General features: G+C 46.2%; 8 protein-coding genes across 8 annotated transcripts; 4 read left to right on the plus strand and 4 right to left on the minus strand.

The window, feature by feature from the left end:
- Positions 1-1,976: 1,976 nt before the first annotated feature.
- On the plus strand, positions 1,977-2,958 carry N7517_000318 (acetate uptake transporter family protein; the record flags this gene model as incomplete). Its single annotated transcript, XM_056718048.1, has 3 exons — positions 1,977-2,332; positions 2,401-2,575; positions 2,638-2,958. The coding sequence occupies 3 exons, from the start codon at positions 1,977-1,979 to the stop codon at positions 2,956-2,958; spliced, it is 852 nt and encodes a 283-aa protein (XP_056582183.1).
- Positions 2,959-3,486: 528 nt separating this feature from the next.
- Positions 3,487-4,728, plus strand: N7517_000319 (lactate 2-monooxygenase; the record flags this gene model as incomplete). Its single annotated transcript, XM_056718049.1, has 1 exon — positions 3,487-4,728. One exon carries the CDS (start codon positions 3,487-3,489, stop codon positions 4,726-4,728), a length of 1,242 nt encoding a protein of 413 aa, XP_056582184.1.
- Positions 4,729-5,906: 1,178 nt separating this feature from the next.
- On the plus strand, positions 5,907-7,568 carry N7517_000320 (Major facilitator superfamily domain general substrate transporter; the record flags this gene model as incomplete). The annotated part of the gene is made up of 1 exon (XM_056718050.1): positions 5,907-7,568. The coding sequence occupies one exon, from the start codon at positions 5,907-5,909 to the stop codon at positions 7,566-7,568; it is 1,662 nt and encodes a 553-aa protein (XP_056582185.1).
- Positions 7,569-16,240: 8,672 nt separating this feature from the next.
- N7517_000321 (uncharacterized protein) lies at positions 16,241-16,870 on the minus strand (the record flags this gene model as incomplete). Its single annotated transcript, XM_056718051.1, has 1 exon — positions 16,241-16,870. The coding sequence occupies one exon, from the start codon at positions 16,868-16,870 to the stop codon at positions 16,241-16,243; it is 630 nt and encodes a 209-aa protein (XP_056582186.1).
- Positions 16,871-17,614: 744 nt separating this feature from the next.
- N7517_000322 (spermidine synthase) lies at positions 17,615-18,896 on the minus strand. The gene is made up of 3 exons (XM_056718052.1): positions 18,775-18,896; positions 18,136-18,705; positions 17,615-17,958 (listed from the first exon to the last, which is right to left on the minus strand). Exons 1-3 carry the CDS (start codon positions 18,884-18,886, stop codon positions 17,678-17,680), a joined length of 963 nt encoding a protein of 320 aa, XP_056582187.1. The 5' UTR covers positions 18,887-18,896; the 3' UTR covers positions 17,615-17,677.
- Positions 18,897-19,348: 452 nt separating this feature from the next.
- Positions 19,349-20,023, minus strand: N7517_000323 (ubiquinol--cytochrome-c reductase subunit 8; the record flags this gene model as incomplete). Its single annotated transcript, XM_056718053.1, has 4 exons — positions 19,349-19,406; positions 19,460-19,636; positions 19,785-19,814; positions 19,992-20,023. 4 exons carry the CDS (start codon positions 20,021-20,023, stop codon positions 19,349-19,351), a joined length of 297 nt encoding a protein of 98 aa, XP_056582188.1.
- Positions 20,024-20,198: 175 nt separating this feature from the next.
- On the plus strand, positions 20,199-21,135 carry phb1 (prohibitin subunit PHB1; the record flags this gene model as incomplete). The annotated part of the gene is made up of 2 exons (XM_056718054.1): positions 20,199-20,553; positions 20,617-21,135. The coding sequence occupies exons 1-2, from the start codon at positions 20,233-20,235 to the stop codon at positions 21,133-21,135; spliced, it is 840 nt and encodes a 279-aa protein (XP_056582189.1). The 5' UTR covers positions 20,199-20,232.
- Positions 21,136-21,397: 262 nt separating this feature from the next.
- N7517_000325 (25S rRNA (uracil2843-N3)-methyltransferase) lies at positions 21,398-22,744 on the minus strand (the record flags this gene model as incomplete). The annotated part of the gene is made up of 1 exon (XM_056718055.1): positions 21,398-22,744. The coding sequence occupies one exon, from the start codon at positions 22,742-22,744 to the stop codon at positions 21,398-21,400; it is 1,347 nt and encodes a 448-aa protein (XP_056582190.1).
- Between the last annotated feature and the right edge of the window lie 1,754 nt (positions 22,745-24,498).

The raw sequence follows: 24,498 nt of genomic DNA on the forward strand, positions 1-24,498 counted from the left end.
GGTGGTCTTTTGTCCTCCTCACTCCACCTTGATAGATTTTGGATTCGTAGCTAGAGAATATCGCCACCATTGTTTTAATGGAATATGGCATGGTGTTTGGGATATAATTACCTTTCGTAGAAATAGAGGTCATGATAAATCGTTGCACATTTTGCACCAGAATGTGTGAATCTGCTATGCTATGGTATGTTGCCGCCGACATTGGCAATAATAGGGTGCAGATATCTCCGATATATCCTTGTTAGATGATCCCATCTCCCATTTTGCTTGCAGACGATCGGATTGTTTGCCAGATATCAGAGTATAAAAGACTCTGCTTTTCCCTAGATTGAAGAACACTGATTTTTCTTTCGCTTCCTCCCCTTCACCAGTAGCCATAAAAATCCTTTCAAGTGAAGTACATACAGTGAGTGGTTAAACTGAAGATTGAAAAGCTGTTGCTCGGGTTCCTAAGAGGGTTTGGCCCACTGTGACAATGGCTGTGCCTTACTAAGAAATGGCAATGCAAGTCCGAGGCCCACGGGGCTATTCTAATATGTTCTCGGCCGAGTCAATTATTCTTCTGCAAGTGTCATAGTTTCTGCCCGGTTTGTGGACCACAGAACTCGGTTAGATTCGAAGTTGATTACTATGTCATGATAGTTTGCCAGGAGTAGACAAGGCTTCGGGGCCACTCAAGTCTTCCCTGCCCAATTTTTCAATGCCGAGGCCAGCCTAAGTAGGCAATGAGCGACCACGCGTCGTGAAGTAAACCGAAAACCGCAACTTAATGCCGACCTTTTTCGGAAAGAAATTACCCTGAACAGTCTTCCCCGAACTGCTTCCCTATTCTATATATTATGATTGAGCGCGTACTGAGAGAAAAAGAATCATGGGCAGTACCGGAAACCCCCTTCTAAGCAGCCTCTAATATTCGGCATTCCCTCCAATCTGCCCAGGCAGCCCAGATCATCCCGCCACTTAACCCGAATTTTCGGGCATAAGCCGTAGATCTAACCGGTTCTGACTCGGGAGTGGCAAATGCCGGGACCAAGCACTTGTAGGGCCTTGGGTCCAGCCCCTACTTATGTACAGATTATGAATCCAGATCATACGTGGTATATTGTGGTCTGTGAGTGGTTGGAGCTGTTGACCGCCCTCGGAGCCATGTCACATTCGTTATAGCTTCATCGCAGATCTCTTGCTGGGATCCAATCAGAGCCAGGATGATAGATGAGTTTTGGACACATCATTTCAGCTTCGAGATTATCCTGGAGCTAACAACGACCTAACAACGGGGTCCACGGGTGGCTCAATTTCTCCACTCTTGGCAATTACCTAATCAGGTTATGGTTAAATGAGCCTCCGAAGCTTATCTGTGGTCAACAATATCTCCATGTCCGAGCCCCTGCGTATGTTGTATCCCTTATGTTGTAGTTTTTCTCCAGTTTCTCTTTCATTGGTTATGATAGAAGAAGATTGTGACTCTCATACATACATGGTTTCGCGTTTATACCCACACTCGCATGCCACATCCACTTTTTCGGTGAGGTAGAGCGATGTTCTCGGCCGATGCTTGTTGAATAGAATTGTGTCGTTCTCGGCCGAGACCAGTTGCAATCAAGCTTTCACGGCCAGTAATCACGAAGGTGCACAATTAATCCCGTCTCCGCATTTTACTAGACTCCAATGCATACCCCACAAACCCTCTATACCGAAAAGTTTCACCTGCTCTGCCGCACTGTCTAGGTTTTACCTATTCACCTGGGGTAATGGTTCACCCCACATTTATGCTTAGATCATTTCCCCGGGGACTCCCACAATGTACAATCCCGTAGGCACTATTTATATGCGATCTTCCCTCCTTCCAATTGTTATGTTCCATCTAATATCCTGTGCTCCTTTCGCGTTGTGAATCCCACTATTTATACAATATCATATCGACACGTTTTGTACAAAAACACCAGCTCAATTACTTTTAACAAGAAGCAGCAATTATGACTGCTCTTTCGAATTCCAACAACCCCAAGGAATCCAGCAGTGAGGCCACGACCAACGTCGAACTGGACGACCTTCAACCGTCCCACCTCGAGCACTATGGCCCACTAGCACATGTGAACACTGTGGAGTCGCGACTACCTGCCTTTGCGGGTGAATTACAACCGGGTCTCTATCGGACGCCCAAGCTTCGGAAGTTTGCAAATCCTGCACCTCTGGGTCTCTCGGGGTTTGCCTTGAGCACCTTTGTACTTGGGTGTATCAATATGGGCACCCGGGACATCACAGAGCCTAATATGGTTGTTGGTGTTGCTTACGCTTATGGGGGGCTAGTGCAGCTTCTCGCGGGCATGTGGTAAGTATTTTCGTATTGAATACCCCTTATGAGATGATCTGAATCTGACCTATTTCTTTGCCTGGTAGGGAAATGGCTGCTGGAAACACATTTGGTGCTACAGCTCTGTCTTCATACGGTGGTTTTTGGATCGCCCTCGGTATCACCTTTACCCCTGGGTTCCAAATCATGTCAGAGCTTCAGAAAGCTGACAGTAGTGGGTCAACTGACATGTTCTACGACTCGTATGGGTTGTTTCTTATGGTAAGTTGGCTTTCCCATGTAACTCACCCTTATTATCATAATTTATGCCTAACAACTCCTAGGGCTGGTTCGCCTTCACGTTTCTTCTCCTCACGTGCACTGTCAAATCGACTGCAGTGTTCTTTTCCCTTTTCCTATCTGTAGATGTTGCTTTCTTGTTGCTTGGGATTGGACACCTTCATCGGGATTCCCACGGAATGCCTAATCCGCCAATCCTCAAAGCTGGAGGTTTATTTGCTCTCATTGCTGCCTTTTTGGCGTGGTATTCCGCCCTGGCAGGTATTGCAGACAACAGCAACAGCTTTTTCATCATTCCTGTCTTCCACTTCCCGTGGTCCGAGAAAGGCAGGGCTTCCAGACGCGAGGCTTCTGCTGCTGTTTAGTGCTTGTCACTGTGGAGCCTGGAGGTTTTAGTTACAGTCAAAGATAGCTTGACAACATCAAAAGCTTATATTATTATGATGATGAAATTTGCCGAAGCCAAATTGAAAATTTCCTTGAGATTCAACTTACAACTGCATGTGGATGAGGTTAGCAGGGTGTATTTTATATCTGGGAAGATACAGGGTTGACAAATCCACCGTAGCCATCAGTAGGAACAAGAAAGACTTCGGAGTATCTCTGTCGCTCCCCGGATCATGGCGGAGGATGCTTCGTCGAAATCTAGTGGCCATCAAAATGTCATTCAATGACGTATCTCGGCCGAATATGCGTTCACATTAAGCACCGAGCTTGCTGAGGAGCCTCTATGAACCCACCAATTAGAACCAATTTCGAGGAGCCCCATTATCTGAAGTACTACAGCCCTGTAAGTTATAAAAGCGGCTTCTCTTTCCTTGCTTCCTTCAAATTAATTTACTGTTTGTGCCAATTTTCTTTCCGATTCCATTCAATTTTCTACTTCATCAACTATGACGTCTCCACAGGACATCGAATCGGATAAGCCGATTCCCAAACTCACCCCATTTACATACGAAAATGACGTGTACCAGGCCGGTCGCAAAGGCCAGAAGCCCGCAATAACCTTCAACTGCCACGATTGGGAAACCCTAGCCAAAGATCGGCTCTCGGCAGATTCTTTTGGATATGTCTGGGGATCCGCTGGAACTCGTGATACGGACGACAACAACAAGAAAGCCTTCAAGAAATGGGGGATCGTACCTTCGCGCCTGGTCAAAAGCGACTTCCCAGACCTCAGAACGAAGATCTTTGGCGAGACGTACGACTATCCGATCGCCATGGCACCGGTGGGCGTGCAGCGGATTTTCCACCCGGACGGGGAGACGGCATCGGCAAAAGCTGCCGAGAAGGAAAATGTCCCCTACATCCTCAGCACAGCATCCTCCACGAGCATCGAGGATGTCGCCAAGGCCAATGGCAATGGGTCCCGTTGGTATCAACTCTACTGGCCTGTGAATGAGAACAATGATATCACAGTAAGCCTGTTGTCACGAGCGAAGGCAGCGGGTTACAAGGTGTTGGTGGTCACCTTGGACACGTATATTCTTGGGTGGCGTCCCAGCGATCTGAACAATGCATACAACCCTTTCATTCGACCTGACGACATCGGTGTAGCACTGGGATTTACCGACCCTGTATACCGCCGCAAGTTTGAAGAAGAGCATGGGAAACCCATTGAGGAGGACCTCGAAACTGCCGCCACAGAGTGGGCGCATACAGTCTTCCCCGGTGTGAGTCACGGCTGGGAAGATATCAAATTCCTCCAGGAGCATTGGGATGGTCCGATTGTTCTGAAAGGAATTCAGACGGTGGCGGACGCGAAGAGAGCTGTTGATTATGGCGTCCAGGGAATTGTTGTCTCCAACCATGGTGGACGACAACAGGATGGAGGTATTGCATCTTTGGATATTTTGCCGGAGATTGCGGACGCAGTGGGAGATGATTTGGAAATTATCTTTGACTCGGGTGTTCGCTGCGGTGCTGATATTGCAAAGGCCTTAGCGCTTGGTGCGAAAATGGTCCTGATTGGTCGTCCATACGTTTATGGATTGGCCATTCAAGGTGAGGGCGGAGTACGCCATGTGCTGAAGAGCCTTCTCGGAGATTTCAATCTTACCCTCCACCTGTCGGGGATCATTTCAGTATCTCCTGAGCATCTCAATCGATTGGTCTTGCGTCGGACAGATCAATAGAACTTTTAACAGCTAGATGATATGTTAAACTCCTGTTTTATAGTTTGAATATATTGAATCTATTCTTTGTATCTTTATATTGATGCTCGATCCGAGCTTACATCGTCGATATTATCGACATCGTCATATATCATTTACGTTACTCCCTATATACCCTTGGAATTGACCTAGAATCCAGAAGTACAAGATATACGGAGACCCTTATTTATGATGGTCAATTCGGAATTCTAGTGGAATTGGCTTTCCTTCCCAGGTGGGTTTCAGCTGCTGGCCGAGATGCCTAATACGGAAAGTGGTGGCAGCACTACTAAATATATTGATGCTTGTCAGCATATGGTGTAGCAGTCCATTCAACTTCGATTACCTGAACTTCAGCGTACGGCAAGGCAGATTTTTAAATGCTTCTTCAAGATCTTTGGGGAAAACTGCAGATGTATATCTAAGAACCGTCACCTGCGATCCTCTCAAAAATATCTGTAATTCTGCGAATCACAGCCACATGGCGTGCGATTGAGTGACTAAACTGGATCTAGGTAATAATTTTATAGGTGATTCCGAGAGTGAGGTCTTTTTCTTTACTGGCTAAATGCCGAAATCGATCTCATATCAGGCTTCTTGTAACGGGAACGCCGAAGATCCACCCAAGCGTAACCGGGGCCCCCCATAAACACCGCAGATCCCAAAATGCGGAGGTTTCAACACCAGACCCCAAACTCACTAACCTTGGAATATATCTCATATTACCCGTGGATGTGACCTTACATGATTAATATCTCATATTAATTCTTCAATTATGTAATATATAGAATCATGAGGACTCGCCGGGTGGACAATGGGCAACCCATAAGTACCCAAAAATGGAATATGGTAAGGTATATAAACACCGTAACGGGGTACGATCAGACAGTCCTCATCCTTCATTGACCGCCGATCATCTGCAATTGCCAATTTGAGACACCAATATAAATCGATATACAGAACTTCATATCATTAACCCAGAGTGTCCATTGCTAGTTCCACTGGGTTTGGGAATGGAAAGTCTGACGAGGCAGAGATGTGATGTTGGCCCTGAAATGTTATTGTCATGTAGCCTTTATTTATTCTATTGACCCTGTTCCTGGCGAAAGAACTGTCTCATCTCAATTTCCATTTCCTATCTTTTGTTTCCATTAATGCCAATGACATTTGCGAAAATGGACACAGGCTCAAACAAGCCTATCAAGAAGGTCGGAGATGTTCAACATGACGAGGACCCGGTCTACGAAGATGAAAAAGCATGTCGACAAGCTCAAATTCGGGAAACCACTCGATGTGAGCGCGAGATGCCCATCTCAACTGCGTTCCGACTGTATTCAAAAGCCGTTGGTTGGTCCATCCTGCTGTCCACGGCAGTGGTTATGGAAGGCTATGACCTGCTTCTCATCACCTCTTTCTTTGCACTAGATCCGTGGAAGAAGAAATATGGAGTTCTCCTGGGTGATGGCACGTACTCCGTTTCCGCGGCTTGGCAGTCAGGACTCTACAATGGTGCTGCCGCAGGCGAAATCATCGGTCTCTTCCTCAATGGCTTCATTGCCGAGAGGTTTGGCTATCGCAAAACAATGCTTGGGGCACTGGCGTTGATCACTGGTCTCATTTTCATCCAGTTCTTTGCGCCGACGGTGGAAGTCCTCCAGGTTGGCAGCGTTTTGATGGGAATTCCATGGGGTGTTTTCCAAACACTGCCGGTATCATATGCTTCCGAGGTGTGCCCTGTCGCTCTCCGTGGCTTGCTTACGACCTACATCAATATATGCTGGGTTATGGGCCAGCTGTTAGCCTCGGGCGTCCTGAGAGCCATGCTGGGAAGGGACGATCAATGGGCCTACCGTATCCCATACGCATTGCAATGGATGTGGCCAGTTCCCCTTATCATTGGCATCACCTTTGCGCCCGATTCGCCGTGGTGGTATGTCCGACGCGGTGACAAAGAAGCGGCTAAATCTGCCCTCCGGTCATTGACGTGCCGAAATGTGGACGACGCCGTCGACATTGACGCTACTGTGGAGGTCATGGCTTATACGAACGAGCTTGAACAAGAAGCAAGCCAGGGTGCGACATATGTGGACTGCTTCAGGGGCTACAACCTACGACGAACCGAAATCGCTTGCCTTACTTGGGGTATTCAAAATATCTGCGGTACAGCTTTGATGAACAATTCTACGTATTTCTTCCAGCAGGCTGGGATGGATACTGCCAATGCTTTCAACCTGACTATGGCACAGTACGGCATCGGTTTCATCGGGGTTTTCCTCGCCTGGACACTCATGATTCGTGTCGGCCGTCGCCAATTGTACCTTTGGGGTTTGTTTACTCTCTTGTTGCTGCTTCTCGGTATTGGAATCTCAGGCGTTGGCGGCCCAGGCAACAGTTCCGCTTATTGGGCCTCGGGTGCACTACTCTTGGTACTCTCCTTGTGCTACCAGGTTACTGTCGGAACAGTATGTTACTCCATCGTCTCGGAAGTTTCTTCTGTTCGACTTCGCGCCAAAAGTATAAGCTTGGCTCGGAACCTTTATAACGTCTGCTCCATTGTCAGCGGAATCATGGCCCCGTATATGATTAACCCAACTGCCTGGAATTGGAAAGCCAAGGCTGGTTTCTTTTGGGCCGGCTCTTGTCTTCTTTGTTTTGTTTGGACATTTTTTCGTTTGCCTGAAACCAAAGGACGGACTTTTGCGGAGCTTGATATCCTTTTCGAACGAGGAGTAAATGCCAGGAAATTTGCGAATACCTCAGTTGATCTTTTCTCTCATGCGATTCATGAGGAAGAGAAAGAGGGGGAGGTCCACAGAAGCTAGACGACAATTCACCTCTAGCAAACACCAAGGGCCAACAGAGGCCAAATATTGCCTCCTTTATTTGCTAAAGAGTGTCTCTATACAACGTCTTGTATATTATTGCCGATGGGATACGTATTCACTTCTACATTCTTGTGAAGCATGCATACTATAGCATGCTCACCCGTCGGTTGGCGATGGCGACAATAGTCAAACCTCTTTCTTGTACAGTTGGCATAATTTTTGACATAAAATTGCTACCCTGGCGTGACTGGTCGCATTGTTCGGTACAGTAAGCCAGGTTTTCTAGAATCTAGCCATGGCGTACACATTAATTAGACAATTCCTCGTGGCAGTGACTCGTAACATATAGAAAAAAAGGGGGAAAAAAAAAAGAAACTCAAGCGACACCTGTGTGATTCGAACACACGCTCCCGAGGGAAATGCCTAGGCTTACACTTTCGTGCATAGCAGGGCATCGCGTTAACCACTCCGCCAAAGTGCCTTGTTGATAAGTTTCTTTTGATTAACCTGGCCATTGAGCATTGAACAATATCCCAGGAGCCCATATTTTTCTTATAGGCGCCCACGGCCCTTCCTTCCCTCCTATGTTGTATGTAGTGAGAATTCTGTCAATGTAAATCCCGCTGATCAGTTTGCGCTAGTAATAAAATTTTATTTAAACAACAGAATACGATAAATTGCTTACTTAGGAAGACCTGATCTTGATGATATTTGTCATGTAAATTCGAGTTTTTTTTTTATAAGCGCATATTGACTAGTATATAAAGCCTGCCATCGAGTCAGCCATAGTGCCAAGAATTAATTGTAAACTGTCTGACCTCTTAATGCCTGGCAAGAAGGATATGGGCTTCCTCCCCGTACATATAAATAAGGAATCCCTCATGTGTTGAATATAGGTTGGTAATGGAACCATAAAGAAATAGAGAGAGGACATCGGATTCCGCCGGTATGCAGTTTGAACGCAGTCTGAATTGACCATCTTTCGTACACCTTGATGCAAATTGTATGTAGGAATGGGTGACGAAGGTGTCGACTGCATTCAAGCCGCTAAGCTCGATTCTGTAGGAGTTTAAGATTCTTGCCTAGGTGGCATGGAAGAATGACAAATGAGCATGGAAACCATCCATCCTAAATCATGTTGATTAACTGGGATCTTCAACACTGTTTCATATGTAGTATGCAGGTGCATCATTAGCTCGGGGTTGGCAGAGCCACATTGACATAATCCTACATAACTAACTAACTAACTAGTTAGTTAGTTAACGTATTTCACTACCGAGTGGTCCACCCAAATCACCCGATCAATTTTAAAGGCATTTATCTCAACACAAACGCCATTAAATTAACTCAACTAATTAATCGGTCTATCTGGACATGTTTCTCTCCTATGCCCTGGCAGTCTACATATTCCACACCCCCGGGGGGCCGCGTACGTGGCTGAATAGCCGATTCTCCAGAGGTGCTAGGGCCGGGGGAGGTGCTTCACTTGCTTCCTGTTGCTGCAAAATTAAAACAGAAGCTTCTTCAATTGAAAGGCCCTCTTCAGAAGCAATATGCCTTCGGGACCTAGTCCGTTTTTGCTTCTGCTTCTCGTTTTCAGCGCGTAATTCCTTGTTTTCCTTCGCTAATAAGATAGCGCCTTGCATTGTAAGACGGAAGCCTTTTATAAGCTGGTTTAATGCACGATCTGACGGGCTAGGCGGGCTTCGAGACCTCGTACGAAGTAAAGCTTTAATTGATGAAGCCTGTCGACGTAGTTCTTTCTCTGTAGCGGGTGTTTTTGGTGTGAAATTTCGGCTTGAATCACTACCCCTACTCGGAGGGGGGTAGGGGTTCGAAGCTGAATATTTAGCTTCGAGATCACTCTCTCTGGTGAAAAAGGGACTAAACCAGCTGCTCCGAAGCTATTCTTAATAGTCTCCGATTTGAAAGCTTCAATCCGTATAAGGGGGTATAATTCGAGGAAATCAAGTTTATCAATATGATTAACTTGTCGTCTCATCTTTGTCTCCACCAGCCGACCGTATGATCGTTTTAACACAGCAAAACAGCCGATATCGAGAGGTTGTAAAAGATGAGAGGAGTGCGGAGGCATACAGATAGGTATTATCTTATTTTGCTCGCAGATTTCATCGAATTTCGGGGTCAAATGGCTTCCGTGTCCGTCAAGAACTAGCAGCCTATACCTCCCCTTCGTACGAAGAGAAGTGCTAGGAATAAAGAGCTTTTCAAGCCAGCGAAGTCCAATTTCATCTGAAGTCCAACCATTAGGACTAACTTCAATTCGCCAGTCGTTTGGTAGGCCTTCGAACCATGATTCTAAGTAGACTTTGCCTTTGAAAATTATACACGGAGGGAGGGCCCAACCCGATGAATTTGCACATTCAATAGTAGTCACCCATTCACGATTTCTAGGCTGTAAAAGCGAGCGCCGACCGTAGAATTCACTTCTCGTTATCACCTTCGCCGTAGCGATTAACCCCATTGCAAAACCGGTCTCATCGAAGTTATAAACGTCATCGGGGTCGATTCCAAATTGAAGGATTGTTTTTTGAACGAGATCGAACCACTCTCGAATGATTTTTGGGTCTTCGCACTTCGCACGTTCGAAATTATAGCGTCTCGAGAATCGGGAGGAGAGGTCAGGGTGTCGTTTCACGAATTTTGTAACCCAATTTTCGCCAACTGAAAGGATTGGGGTAGTTCCGCGCTTTTCGAGAAGCAGATTCGCCATTTCTCGAACCATAGAAGGCCGAGGGGCTGATCCCCGAGAATCCATAGAGAGAATCCATTTTCGAAGAGATTCCTCTTCAGTTTCTGTCAATTTGTGTGAATTGGCACGAGAAATCGCGCGGCAAGGGGTATTCTTTAGACGACGGAGGAGAGTTGACTTTGGGACTTCAAAACGGCGCGCTACTTCACAGATAGAGCTGATTTGTTGATCCTTAATAGCCTGGATAGCTAATAAGATTCTACCCTCTTGCTCTATTGAATTTCTAGAGCTTTGAGAGCGAATTGGTGGCATGGTGGGTGGTTGAATTGATTAAGTGCAAATTTAGGGACGCGTTTTGGGTGGGGTGGACCACTCGGTGGTGTGGACCACTCGGTAGTGAAATACGTTAGTTAATTAGAAGGTAGTTACAGAGTAACTAGGGGGTTATAACTATAGTGTAGAATATTATTGGTTATTTAAGGCTGATAGGAGTAAAATAGAGCACGCGTGAAGGGGATAAAAAAATCGACACCTGTGTGATTCGAACACACGCTCCCGAGGGAAATGCCTGGGCTTACACTTTCGTGCATAGCAGGGCATCGCGTTAACCACTCCGCCAAAGTGCCTCTTTGCTTATATAATATTCTTCTGCCGACCTCACCATATCCAGCAAGGCATAAAATCCATTAAAAGGTTAAATAATATATGTACATATACAGTAATACCCTACTACGACAAGCCAGCCGAGAAGATCCCCTTATGCATGCACCCTGCATGCACGCCACTAATATAAGAAAACAGTATTCTTTCAAAAGGATACAGTCAATTAAATACACTAAAAGGTGAGAGCTGCATACCATCAATCAACTAATATTATTTAATGGTATTGGCATTACTGGCAAAAAAAGCAAAGTGGCGTGCATGCATGGAGCATGCATTAGGGGACCTTCTTGGCTGGCTTATCGTGGTAGTAAACCTACATGTATTTATGACGGACCTGGATACAACGAATAACCGTGCCAAGCGCCCAACACGCCTTCCCTGTGTTGGTGCGCCCCAGTCAACGATAAATGTTGAACCTAGATACCTTTTTTATGGGCTTGTCATATAAAAGGTACAAAGGTTACAAAAGACAACATCCATTTTTTCAGCCGCCTATATAGGTAGGGAAATTATAGGTTATTATATATTTTGTAAAAAGGGCTTTAGTTAATTTGACACTAATGCTAATCAAAAATATTGAGTATACTCAAAGTACGGGAACATTTTAAGTCCTACATATAATATTTATATATGATACTTCTTTAATCTGCTTCTCACACTTTTACACTAATTAATTATAATTGATTCTAGTATTAGAACGATCTAATGATACTTATATATTATAATAGTACTCTTATTCATCTTTTTGGCTAGTTTGAGGGTTGGCGAAAATGGATGTTATCGATAGTACCCTAGGTACCTTTTATATGAGGTAGGGCGATATCATAGGCTTTTTTGGTATATGAATGCATGTGGAAACCAGATATATATAGTACATTTAATATGTAGGATCTGGACTTTACGAAAACCTCGATTTAGCGAATATTTGCCCGCATCTCAATTGATTCGGTGTAATCGGGGTTTACAATATATGAAATAGGTCACAGGCGGCATTATCACATGGCATGACACACTATTTGAGGCCGTGAAGTTCGGAGGTGCATGTTTTTCTTCGGGCACCCCCTAAACCTTACATAGACCATCAACGTACAGAGTACATAAATATGTAATTCACCACCGAGCTGGCCACCCATATCAACCTACTAATTCCAAGCTCAGTTATCTCACAACACTAGTAAATTAATTTAAGTAGCTAATTTCTCTATCTGGGCATGCCTCTGACAAGCGATGCGAACTTTAGTACAAAACAGCCTGTAAGACAAGAGACATAAATTCAGAATCTCAGTCATTTTCCCTAGCAAGGTCGCGATTCTGTAGGTTCCAGGCCATGCAATGGTTTTGTGGAGCTTTTTCTCACATCCCAAGGAACATGCTAGCATGCTATCTACCCTCAACGTAGTTTCTTTCCAGTGATAACGTAAATATTTCGATGTTTACAAGGCTAAAACTAGCAGAATGTTGACATTAGCTATTATACGATATGCGGTAGAGTAGCATTTATCACCAGTCCTAGTTCGTGATGTTGTCGCCGAAGCAGGCAGTCGGAGGAGCAAAATCGTTTACCCTGATATACGCAAAGTACTGTAGATCTTGGCAATAAGGCACTTTGGCGGAGTGGTTAACGCGATGCCCTGCTATACATAAAGTGTAAGCCTAGGCATTTCCCTCGGGAGCGTGTGTTCGAATCACACAGGTGTCGTCGTCGTCAGTTTTTTTTAAACTGTCGTTTCTTTCTTTTTGCCTCTTCGTCATGCTGTCTGTCTGGTCTGTCTGTCCAGGTGATTGATTATTGAAATCCAATTCGACATGATGATGTATATACATACATACATTACATATACATTATGACAAGCAGCTAGGGCCGACCTCGTACTATAAAAGAAAACATTAGAGTTATCCAGTTTATTATTATACAAGATTTTCGGACGCCCTAGGGCGTCCTTTCATCTTTTAACGATTCCGTACGTGATATAAGTGAAATCAACAGACAAACATAGCACTAAAACACATATGCAAGATATAATATAATAGTTGATACAACGAAGTTTGATAAATAAAAATAAGTAAAGGTTAATAAGGGGTATAGGCTTCATCCACGCTACGCGATACCTAGTCCGCGACCTCGCACCCGGGAACTGGGTGCGAGGCCCTACCTGATCTGGTACTCCCTATAGCTATTATAGTACGCACTAATAGTACGCAGTATACGTAAAAAGCAGAAAGAGATAAATTTAAAAAGGTATGACGGGCAGAGCTACACCCGCAGGCGGTAAGGTATAAATGGACCAATAGAACACGATAAAAGAACACGAAGGCGGTCCGGAGACCATGAAGTCCAACAAAGTCTTGCACACAAATTCACTTATGAGTGACATGAGTGATTTAAGACTGAAAAAAAGAGCGAGAGGCCCTCCGTTACTTACCTACTACGCTCCTATAGAGCGCCGCTAGCGCTCTGCCCTATAGGCCGACGCGGTATGTAGACGGCTAGCAGAAAGATAAGCAGTATAAAAGGTCGATAATGTAAGAATCCCTATTTTATATACTAAAACTTGGGTTAAATAAGTATAAACCTTTTGTCCGGCATATAGCCCGGTTTTACTGTGATTTCATATACAGAGGCTGGGTGAGTGAAGGGAGAAAAAAAATCGACACCTGTGTGATTCGAACACACGCTCCCGAGGGAAATGCCTGGGCTTACACTTTCGTGCATAGCAGGGCATCGCGTTAACCACTCCGCCAAAGTGCCTTGTTGGTAGAATTCCTTTGACGTTTTTTTATACTGAACTAAATAATATATCAGGAGCTCCATCTTTTTTATTATACCTTGCTCCCATCCCATCCCCCCTTTGGGAATTGCGCCGCACAGGTCTAATAATAATAATAATAATAATAATAATGCAAGTTCTTACTCGGTACCTACATACTTATATAGTAACATACATAGGTACCTTCGATATGGGGCAGCTATATAGAAGGTACCTACGATCCGATTTTTCGATCACAATATTATACGGATAGGGATAAACGAAGCGTCAGAATATGTGATATTGGAATTTCATTATTAAGAGGATTTTTTTAAGAAGGAAGTCTGTGATCTGTGTATACAGTAAAACCCCATTATAACGATACCAGATAAAACGGTAACCCGGTTATAACGATCGGAATCCGGTGCTTTAATTGACCCGCCATATAAAAATCGTTAAAACCTCCCTTGTACGATATCGTTACTTCATCCGCTCTCCCACGCAAAAAAATCGTTATACTCAGGGCTTTATTAAGCATTTTCAACCAATAAAAATGCCTCGCCGATCCATGAAAACCTCCTAAAAGATTATTTAAGCTTCGGATCTTGATATATCAGCTCTTACAATTAAGAACTTTCTTAACCTAGTTGATGAGCTTGTGAAAGATAGTATTGATACTCTTAATGATATTGTACTAAGCGGGTTCCTTAGAGAGGTTTATAAGGATGATATAGTGGTTAAAGAGCCCCAGATTCAACACTATGAAGCTATTTAGGCTTTAAAAACCCTTCAGTTATATGAAGAGCAGTAGGAATAGGGTGAAACCAAGTTGATTACTGCTCTATATAGACATAAGAGGCTAATTGAAGCAAAGAAAACAGGAGGGCAGAAGCAAAGCGATATTAGGAGCTTTTTTGGTGTCTAGATTTGTATGTAAACCAGAAATATTATATATTTAATGTATGGCACCTTGATTTAAAGATTACCTGGATATAACGATATTTCTACTGTGCCTGTAATATATCCGTATAAATAGGTTTTACTGTAGTATATATAGTCAAGGTCAATTTTCACCAGGTGGACTATAGATAGGATATCTAATAATAATGCCATGCGGAGTAATTTCTTACAGGCGTAAGTGAAGGTATGAAAAAAAACGACACCTGTGTGATTCGAACACACGCTCCCGAGGGAAATGCCTGGGCTTACATTTTCATGCATAGCAGGGCATCGCGTTAACCACTCCGCCAAAGTGCCTCCTTATTACTAATAAGTTGTTTGTTCAAAGCTATAGATACTCCCAGGCTTGAAATATGTATGACGGGTTGGGAAAGTGCTAAGGTGCCTATCTGTCTTCCCATGAAACCCCACCTCTCTCCACGTTCTGTCGGGGTCTGGCTTATGGGCCTATCTCCGGTTCATGAGTTGTCTGGCTATTGTCTTTAGTTGAATTCTCAAAGTTATGTTCGATATGCAAATTGGCCACTTTTGGTAATACATAGGCGGACGCGGTCAATGTATATTTCACACCCTTGCCAAACTTCTTAGTATAGAACTTGGTTTCTACAACCATTCAATCAATCTCTTTGCCCCATGAATTAGTCTCATTTGAAAACCTTAAGCGGTACTAAGCAGGAATTCCAGCCTTCCAACACAAAGACTCTAAATCCGACAAGATACCAGGACCCCGACTATCTCATGGCCAAAAAGGACACACATTAACAGGATATCCCAATATCTCCTGGAACTTCTTGTTACGCCCGGGGCTGGTCTTGTCAACATTCACTAATGTCGTCAAGGTGCCAGGTACCGCCGTCTGCACTACTGGGTACGAGAGGTTTTAGGGACCATCAAGATGACCGGCCTAATTGGGCCAATTCCTCTGCTCTATATAGTACGTAGGAACCGACTGGACATTCGGATTACACGGGAAGTCGCTAATTGCTAGTGGGGATGTTTTCAAATGTAAATAGCTGTTATGTAAGTAACCACGTCAAATAGAAGAGCACTTCCGTACCTATACTGATTGACTGCGTAGCTCGACAGGTTCTACATCCCGCTGAAAGAAAATCACGTTTGCCAACAAGCTGGCTCTTCATGCTACAAATTCACGTATACTACGTGTTGATTGACGTCCTTCAATCCGCTCTACTCCCATACGTTGGCACCAACGTAACGACATCCAAGTAGTGTTTTGATATGAGGCTCGTGCAGATGGACCCAGGCTGTATAGTCAAAACAGTTGCGTAGTCACTAAGTCATCACCCTGTGCAGGACCTTGAGCGTAAAGCGGCGGCACCCCGTTCGGGAAATTCGCATGCACGGCGTAAAATATGGTACATACTGCTACATATATAGCGCTTATCAGCCACGTTGATTTACCCTAATCTGACTTTATTGCCTCAGGATCCCATCTTAGATATATATATACAGGTCTAGGGACCCATAAGCTTGCGAGGTAGAAGGGTCTAGTATGGACAGCGTAGATAGTAATATCAAGGATAGACTAGCATATCTTTCAACCAAATACCCTCGACATCCAAGATTCAATCACTGCAAAACAGATTCCCAGCAGCCCTATGACCCGTAGTAATACAAGCCCAAGAGTGACCATCACTATCAGTGAGAACCCCAGCACCGACATCATATTGAGCACAGGTCGTCATGCCAGCATACTGCTTCAGCCAATCAACAATATCACGACCCGTGTTGATGTCCTCATCCCTGGTAGGCGACGCCCGACAGGACATAGCAGCACTCGGCCAAGGAAGGGCAGATAGGTCGACCGACGATGTCGTCTTGAAACTATCCCGATGCAGCTTATTAAGAATCCCACGCACAGTACTCCCAGGATGATCACATACATGTATATGAATCTGCTCCTTGGAGCGCGTGGAGACACTGTTCATCGCAAGTGTTCCTGTATCCCTACTCCCCCTTTTTCTGAGTGTATCCTGACCAAGCCGGAATCCTCCGTCCATGTCAGCAGCCGAACTCAAATTTAGCAGCCGTTGCATTCGGAATTGGCATTGACACAGCCTGAGTAACATTGGGCGAGTTCGTCTCGAGGTATCACGGGGGACGCGGGGGGTGGAGGGTTGCAGTTGATAGGACACTGTCCCGATGGTGTAACGCACACCAGGTCCTTGGGTGATGGTGGGAAAGTCGACGGGCATGTACAACCGCTCACATCCATTTTGGCAATGTCATCTGACGTACACAGGTTTTGTCCACCTTGTGCGATGCCAATGTTAGCAGCATCTGTGTCATCCGTCGCATTGAGTGTTTCCTGTCCGAAAATTGGGGTCACCAGGAAAAGAGAGAAGGCGAATGGAACGCAATGCTTATAGATCTTCCTTGTGATGGATCGGAGGTCAATTGGGAGCAATTAGCGAAATTCTATATTTACACTACGGTGGCGACTATTACTGGATATTTGTAGCTAAAATAAACAAAAGGCATGATGTAAACCTTCCGTATAGATGGGTGTCAGCCCTATGAACCTCACCTTCAATGGGACCGGCTCTCGTTTCCGCAGAGCTCCCAAGGTTCTCAATATCGACGTCCAATGAAGATGCATCTCTCAAGAGGTATATTGGATCGTCGCCGCATATCATTGCCGTCGTATTGTTTGTTGGACACCGAGGTCCGGGGGAGCCGAACATTGAAGACTTGGATCCGATGGACAATATTGTGCCTTGGTGCAAGAACGATAAATATCGCGAGTGAGTTATAGAGTTGTTAAGCAAGATATGCTAGCTAGTGTGAGAGACATCAATAGCAAGGCTGCAATCCTGGGATCCAAATTTCGGTTTGTATGAGATCTATAAGTGAACGCTTGGTGCATAAAGCAGGACTACACATAGGACATAAAAGGCAAAGGGGACCATCTACAGAATCGAGTGTACGGAAATCCATGATTTCATTTCAATATCGTCATGAGAATATAAAGACCACAAAAGCTTTTTCAAAGATCACAACATTTAGTTGCCGAGCTTCTGGCGGGCGAAGTTGGGCAGGACAAAGCTGGCACGGTGGATGTCCTGGTTGTAGTAGCGGCAGAGCTTCTGCTCCTCCTCGGCGGTCCAGGTGCGGAGGGGCTCGCGGACGTTGCGGGTGGCGTCCTTGGAGCAGACCATGAAGCCAATCTGGCCGGAGGGGTAGGTGGGGATGGTGGTGTAGGCGTACTCGGCGACGGGGAAGACCTCCTTGCAGGACTTCTTAAGTTCGGCGATCATGTCCAGGTGGAGCCATTGGTTCTCGGCTGTTAGATAAAAAGCACAGCTCCGCAAGACCGAGCCCGTAAAGCGGGTTGGTTGCGGGGTGGTGCGAACAAAATTAGCATGTGATCCCTTTGTTTGAGTAGTAATAAAATGAGGGGGAATAGACAATCAAAGAGTGATTGTTCTACGAAAAAGGGAGGAAAAAGAAAGTGACGAACAACCTTGGGTAGTGATGACACCTCCCTCGCGAAGGGCAGACTTAAGCAGCTCGAAGTAGGGCTTCTGGAAGAGGCTCTCAGCGGGACCCTCTGGGTCGGAGCTGTCAGTGATGATAACATCGAACTCGTTCTGGCGATTCTTGAGGAACTCAAAGCCGTCACCAACGTGGGTGTGGGCATTGGGGTGCTGGAAGCCAATGGCCATGCCGGGAAGGTACTTCTTGGAGACACGGATGACAGCCTCATCAATGTCGCAAAGAGTGGCCTCCTTGACGGAGGCGTGCTTGACGACCTCACGGAGGACACCGCCGTCACCGCCACCAATGACGAGGACCTTCTCGGGGTTGGGGTGGGAGTTCATGGCGAGGTGGGTGATCATCTCCTGGTAGGAGAACTCATCGCGCTCGGTGCACTGGATAACGTTGTCCAGGACGAGGACGGTACCGTAGTCGCTGCTCTCGAAGACGAGGACATCCTGGTACTTGGACTTCTCGTGGTGAATGATTTGGTTGACCTTGAGGCTCATGGCCTGACCGGGCCACATGCCGGACTTCTCAGAGAACCAGCCATCTGTAGGGCATCAGCATGTTTGTAGCAAATTGACTAGAAGGCGGGGTAATGGAGGGGGTAAACACATACCAACGATGGTGGGGTGGGTGAGCTCGCTCATTTTGATATGAAAGGAAGAGAATCGACGGGGGAAAATAGATGATGAGTAGAAAGCAGAAGAGAGTCTGGAGAGACGAAGCATTCGAAGAAAAAGGGTACGGCGGAAGTTTGGCTGTTTTGGGCGAATTTTTTGTTTCTCGGTCTAAGTGGGGAACCACTGGGCTGCCACCAACCCTCCCCCCAAATATCCTTAGAAACAGGACTGGACCAATTCTAATATAGGCAATTGATCTGGTTACCTCTTAATAGTCCTTGATTGATTGCAATTCCATCCAGTAGACATGCCCTATGTCCACAATTGGGTATGGACACCTCAAGAACCAATAGAGAGCCCTAGAAAGACGCTTACTCAAGCTTCACTTCCATGATAAGAAAATAAAGCCATCTCAGGCGCAAAAAGATGGTAAATAAAAGGAAAATCACATGGTCGATTGCTTTCTAGTTACTGTACAAGCATACAGCTCCCCCCAAACTGCAGAGTCTTGGGTGTATCATGCTCGGTTATACCAATTCAACCCCACTCCAAGAAACAAATTGAAATAATTTACTCTTCGTTACCACCCTCGAGAAGACGGCCGGGCTTGGAGTTAAGGAACTCGTTGCTAAAGCATCAAATTAGCGCACCGATCGAAGCGGCTCCCACGGTCATTCTTACCGCTCAATGGCCCAGTTCATGACAGCGTATGCGGCAACGAAGGGAGGGACAACGTAGAGAACCTGGTGACGGAAACGACGGAAGACGTTGAAGATGGCAGCGTGGCCGGCACCGGCGAAAGGCTTCTGACGGTTGGCGGACAGCGAGTAGGTGGCGATGCGCTGGGGGTCGGGCAACCTGGAAGAGGATATTAGCGATTCGTTCGAATTGCATTCTCCTGTTTGTTCCTCTCCATTCCTTGTCGCGATCTTTGATATCGCGAAAGGGGTTGGTATCATGCGCATGCATCGGGTCCGTATGAAAGGTTCAAGGGTTATTGTCAAACGTACCGAACTCGCCCCAGTTGCCGATGAAGCTATAGAAAGTAAAAGTTGTCAGTTAACTGAATGAAAGAAGCAGGAGTCATTGAATCTATTAAAGCCCGACTCAATTGACATCTTTTGGGAATTGCATTGTGGTAGCCGGGCGGGTAACGCATCCGGGAGACCGGTACTCAACCCACGACACCAGGAGCAAAAGCGAAACGACTCACTGTCCGTTCTTAGGATCCACAGAGCCACCCATTGTGAATGATTTCTGGTAAAAAGAGAGGAGTGGGTGGAGAAAGGGTATGGAGGTAGCGAAATGAGTGAGGAAAAGACGTGAGTCGGGCGAAGTTGGAGGTTTGGGAAGATGGGCACTAAACCCGATCGGGAACACTCAGAGTGAGCAACGGGAAAAGCAGACATCATCTCCATTATCCGTCCTCATCACCTCGCCCTCCACCTCCAACCATGGCTCAAATCCTCCAAAATGTTTATCGGCTGGCCTTCCCCGTGGCCATTGGGGGTATGCTAGTTCAAAATTCCCTTTACGATGTCAAGGGCGGCACACGAGCTGTCATCTTCGATCGAGTGTCTGGTGTGCAAGAGAAGGTTGTCAACGAAGGAACACATTTCTTGATCCCCTGGTTGCAGCGCGCAATTGTCTACGATGTCCGCACGAAGCCTCGTAACATCTCCACCACCACAGGAAGTAAGGATTTGCAGATGGTCAGCTTGACGCTGCGTGTGTTGCACCGCCCGGAGGTGCCGAAGCTGCCGCAGATCTACCAGGTGTGTATCTCCTATGACCCCTAAGCATCTACCGAAACAACAGACTAATCCAAAGTTATCCAGTCATACGGTACCGATTACGATGAGCGTGTCCTCCCATCCATCGGAAACGAAGTCCTCAAGGCCATCGTGGCCCAGTTCGACGCCGCCGAGCTGATCACACAACGTGAAGCTGTCTCCAACCGTATCCGTACCGACTTGATGAAGCGTGCCGGACAGTTCAACATCGCACTCGAGGATGTCTCCATTACACACATGACCTTCGGAAAGGAGTTCACACGGGCCGTCGAGCAAAAGCAGATCGCCCAACAGGATGCCGAGCGGGCCCGATTCATCGTCGAGCGTGCCGAGCAGGAGCGCCAGGCCAACGTCATTCGCGCCGAGGGTGAAGCCCTGAGTGCTGAAATTATCAGCAAGGCCGTCGCCAAGGCTGGCAGCGGACTGATTGAGATCCGTCGTATCGAGGCCAGCAAGGAGATCGCACAGACTCTGTCCGCGAACCCCAACGTCACTTACCTGCCCGGTGGAGGAGATGGAAAGGATGGAAAGGGAACTAGCATGTTGCTGGGTCTGCGGAGTTAGGGGGTGTTATAAGGCTCGGGGATTTATGGGCCCCGTTTTCACAACTCATTGAATGTACCAATTAATCGCAATCTTGACCGCGACTTGGGGCGAGCCTGGCCTCGTGGCGTGAATTTGGAGTGGTCTGAAACTAAACCACCTTTCTTATCTGTAGCAATACCATACCTCACTCCACACCACAATTCCCTTTTTTTTTGGAAGACTCAAATCGTATTGTTCATTAAATGGGTATTTATATATCGTGATATAGAACACATCAGATCTACAAACGCCGATACACATGCATCTGGAAGCGCATATCTTCCAAGCCTGCGCCTTCCCCAACTTCATAACGCAGACGCACTGCGTCCCGTCTCCACCACCTCGAGTCCTGAGTGTATACGCACTCCCACTTACCCTTCGCCACATTCAGCAGTGTATGGTCAAGCAAGAACTTCATCGGATAGTTCCTCTCTTGTGGTTCACCATCAGGTCCTTTTGTTCCTAACTTCAAAGTCGAATAGCTGCCAGGACTATCAACAACCAAAAGCACCGCACCGGCAGGAAGGATTTCCGTCATTTTGAGCATGAAACCGGTTGTCTTTGGCATGGAGGTAGAGAAGAGCTCATTCAAGGTGAACATGATAGGAACAAGCACGGAACTGAAAGGAGAGGACGAGGAAGGACCAAGCAGAATTTCTTTCAGGTCCTCCTCGGGAAGAGTCAGGACATCTGCGCGACGGAAAGCTACCGAGAATGTTTCACTAGCCACTTTCTTCGACAGCAACGGGGGACGATATTTTGTTGTCTGCGAGAATGGCACATCGGCCGAGGTGATGGTTCGCGAAAGCCTGTCGACAACGTCCGACCAGTTTCCGATATCAACAGCCATGACAGAGAGACTGGGTGCGCTGACACCTTGATCTTCAACTTCAGGCTTCTCGTCTTGAGATTCCTTGTCTTCAAGAGACACGCCGGCAACACGTTCCTCTAGCGACTGGGCTTGGGAGCCCATGTCTCTCCACGCAGCTGCAAGAGCAGCGATCTCTGCACCGGCTCCGCCACCAATTGACACAACACGGGTGCAGGGATTCTTGCTTCTAGCACGGCCTCGTGTGTTTTCCTCTTCCTCTTTCATCCAGGCCAAAACTCCCTTCAAGAGGCCGGCATATCCAAGTGACCGGGACGCACTCCAACGCAAGGCATAGGCGCGCAAAAGATCCTCACCTGCCTCGGTGAAGGCAGAGTCAAAATCGCGCTGGTACAAAAGCCCCTTAATTGTCTGGATGAGAGATTTAATATCTAGTGGTTCATCTTTATTTTCGTTTTGTGGTTCAGTGGGGTTGGTATCCTGAGTTGCAGATTCCAATTCTGCGACTGGGTTGCCGAGGAGGGCTGTCTTGAATACGTCCAAAAGCAGTTGCTGGAGGGTGAGAGGAATTGTGCTGACAAGGTTAAGTCCGGAAGACTCGTCCTCCTCAGCTTGTTCGGCGTCGGCTTTGGCTTTTTCGACTTCGGCTTTGCGATTGGCGTGCTGTTTGTTTGCTGGTGGCGCTTGCTTTGGTTTTTGCGATTTCGCTTTCGGACCTGGGGACCTCCTGCGGTTTCCCTGACGTGGGGCGTGAGGCATTATATATATTCGACGAGAAACTCGTTTCGTCTGGTCTTTTGTGAGGAATGTGACTGTCTTTAATCGAACGTGGGGTGGAATTTTGAACTTTTTCCCTTATCGTTATCGGCGCCTCCACTATCAAGGTCTATAAACCCTCCAGGGCTGGCCTCGACATTCGACTTAATTATTGAACTTCTTCGAGTATTTTAGGCATAAATTTAGAGAAATATAATAACTAAAAGTATAATCAACCTCTTTGCATCTTAGAAACGTATGCTTATCAAGATATATTGCATCAGGATCTATATAATGGTGATTATAAAGATATATCTAGTCCGGAATCAGAACACCGAGCGCATAGAAGCTCTAGACAGAATAAACGCAACAGAGGATGTTTGATAGCCTTCGATATTATGACCAAATTTCACTTAATCAATGTTTAACAGTAATTGTATAGCATCTCTATCATACATGGTGTCGGCCCTGTATCTATCGACCTTTAGGGTTGACCAAGGCGCTGCATTTTCTCCAGGAAAAAGCCACACCCCTGCAGTATGCAGAACTACAGATGGGACCAGTATCTCAGGTTTTTAATCATGCAGGAAGGTTGGCAGAAAGAATTATCGCCTTGCCAACATCCCTGCTTAGAGCAGTAAGGCAGTACGGAGTTGAAACTTCAGATGGGACGAAATGGGTTTAGAGTATCTCCCCTTTTTAATATTAACTAGCACTAATAATCTAAGAAGTTTTCAAGATCGTGCTAGCTGTCTCTCATTGATAGAAGTATATGGCGATTTGGCTGCCAGTACGAAAGAAACACCCATTCTTTTGATGTTTGCAAGTGATATACATATGTCTAATTCAATTTGGTTCTTAACATAGAGATATAGTATATTACTAGCAACGTAAGTAGTATTATATCTAGATGTGCAGATTTCATAATGAGGAACCTCAAATGATAGGAAGTCAAAAAACTATATACATATCTGTCGATCAACATGCGATGCACTTGAGAGTAGTCATCTGAGGGCTTTATTACCAATCCACCCAGGCCACGTGCGGAGAGCTAATGTAGCAGGCACTAGATGGAAGAAATGTCTACAAGGATACATCGCGTGCTGTGATATACGTTTTGTCGTTCTTGCGACTATTGTACTATCCCGGACAACCACACTTCCACCTAGAGCGTTGCCTACACCCTACACCCACGAGATTCTACTTCACCATCCAAAAAGCCACATGAAGATATGCGGAGATAATGATTCGACAACACGAAACCAACACACCAAGGCCATCATGTGATATCGCGTTGAGCCGCTCGCGCGAGTCAAGGACCGAACCCGCGATCCGCGTAATAATGAGTCACAGCCTAGTGCTGTCAGCCAAGGAGTCATTTCGGTTGTCCGAGGGTATTACGACCAAGCTTGACGCCTCATAGGCCACCGTGGGGGAGCCTCGACCTCCGTACGGAGGCCGTTAACGGCGGTCTTGTCTCCTAACTCCGACCTTCTAGATATGGACGCCGCCAGCGGGGCCACATGGTTTCTGAGACGGCCGTGCCCACGAAGGTCTCGCCAAAGCCTCGTGGGAGCCTGCGAGACAAGGGAGTCCGGGATGGAAGTGGTGTGGCTGAAATGTTTGCCTGAGAACTATCGCTATCGCATGGAAGCCTGGGTGCCTCAGGAATAAATACTTGTCCACGTCCATGCATATCATTGGCTGCCCTATACTTCGACTGTCAACGTGCATCTTGGGCTCAATGCCACGAGGAA

The sequence above is a fragment of the Penicillium concentricum genome, assembly GCF_028827145.1.
Source record: "Penicillium concentricum strain IBT 3081 chromosome Unknown utg000001l_segment0_segment0, whole genome shotgun sequence".
NCBI lineage: Eukaryota > Fungi > Ascomycota > Eurotiomycetes > Eurotiales > Aspergillaceae > Penicillium > Penicillium concentricum.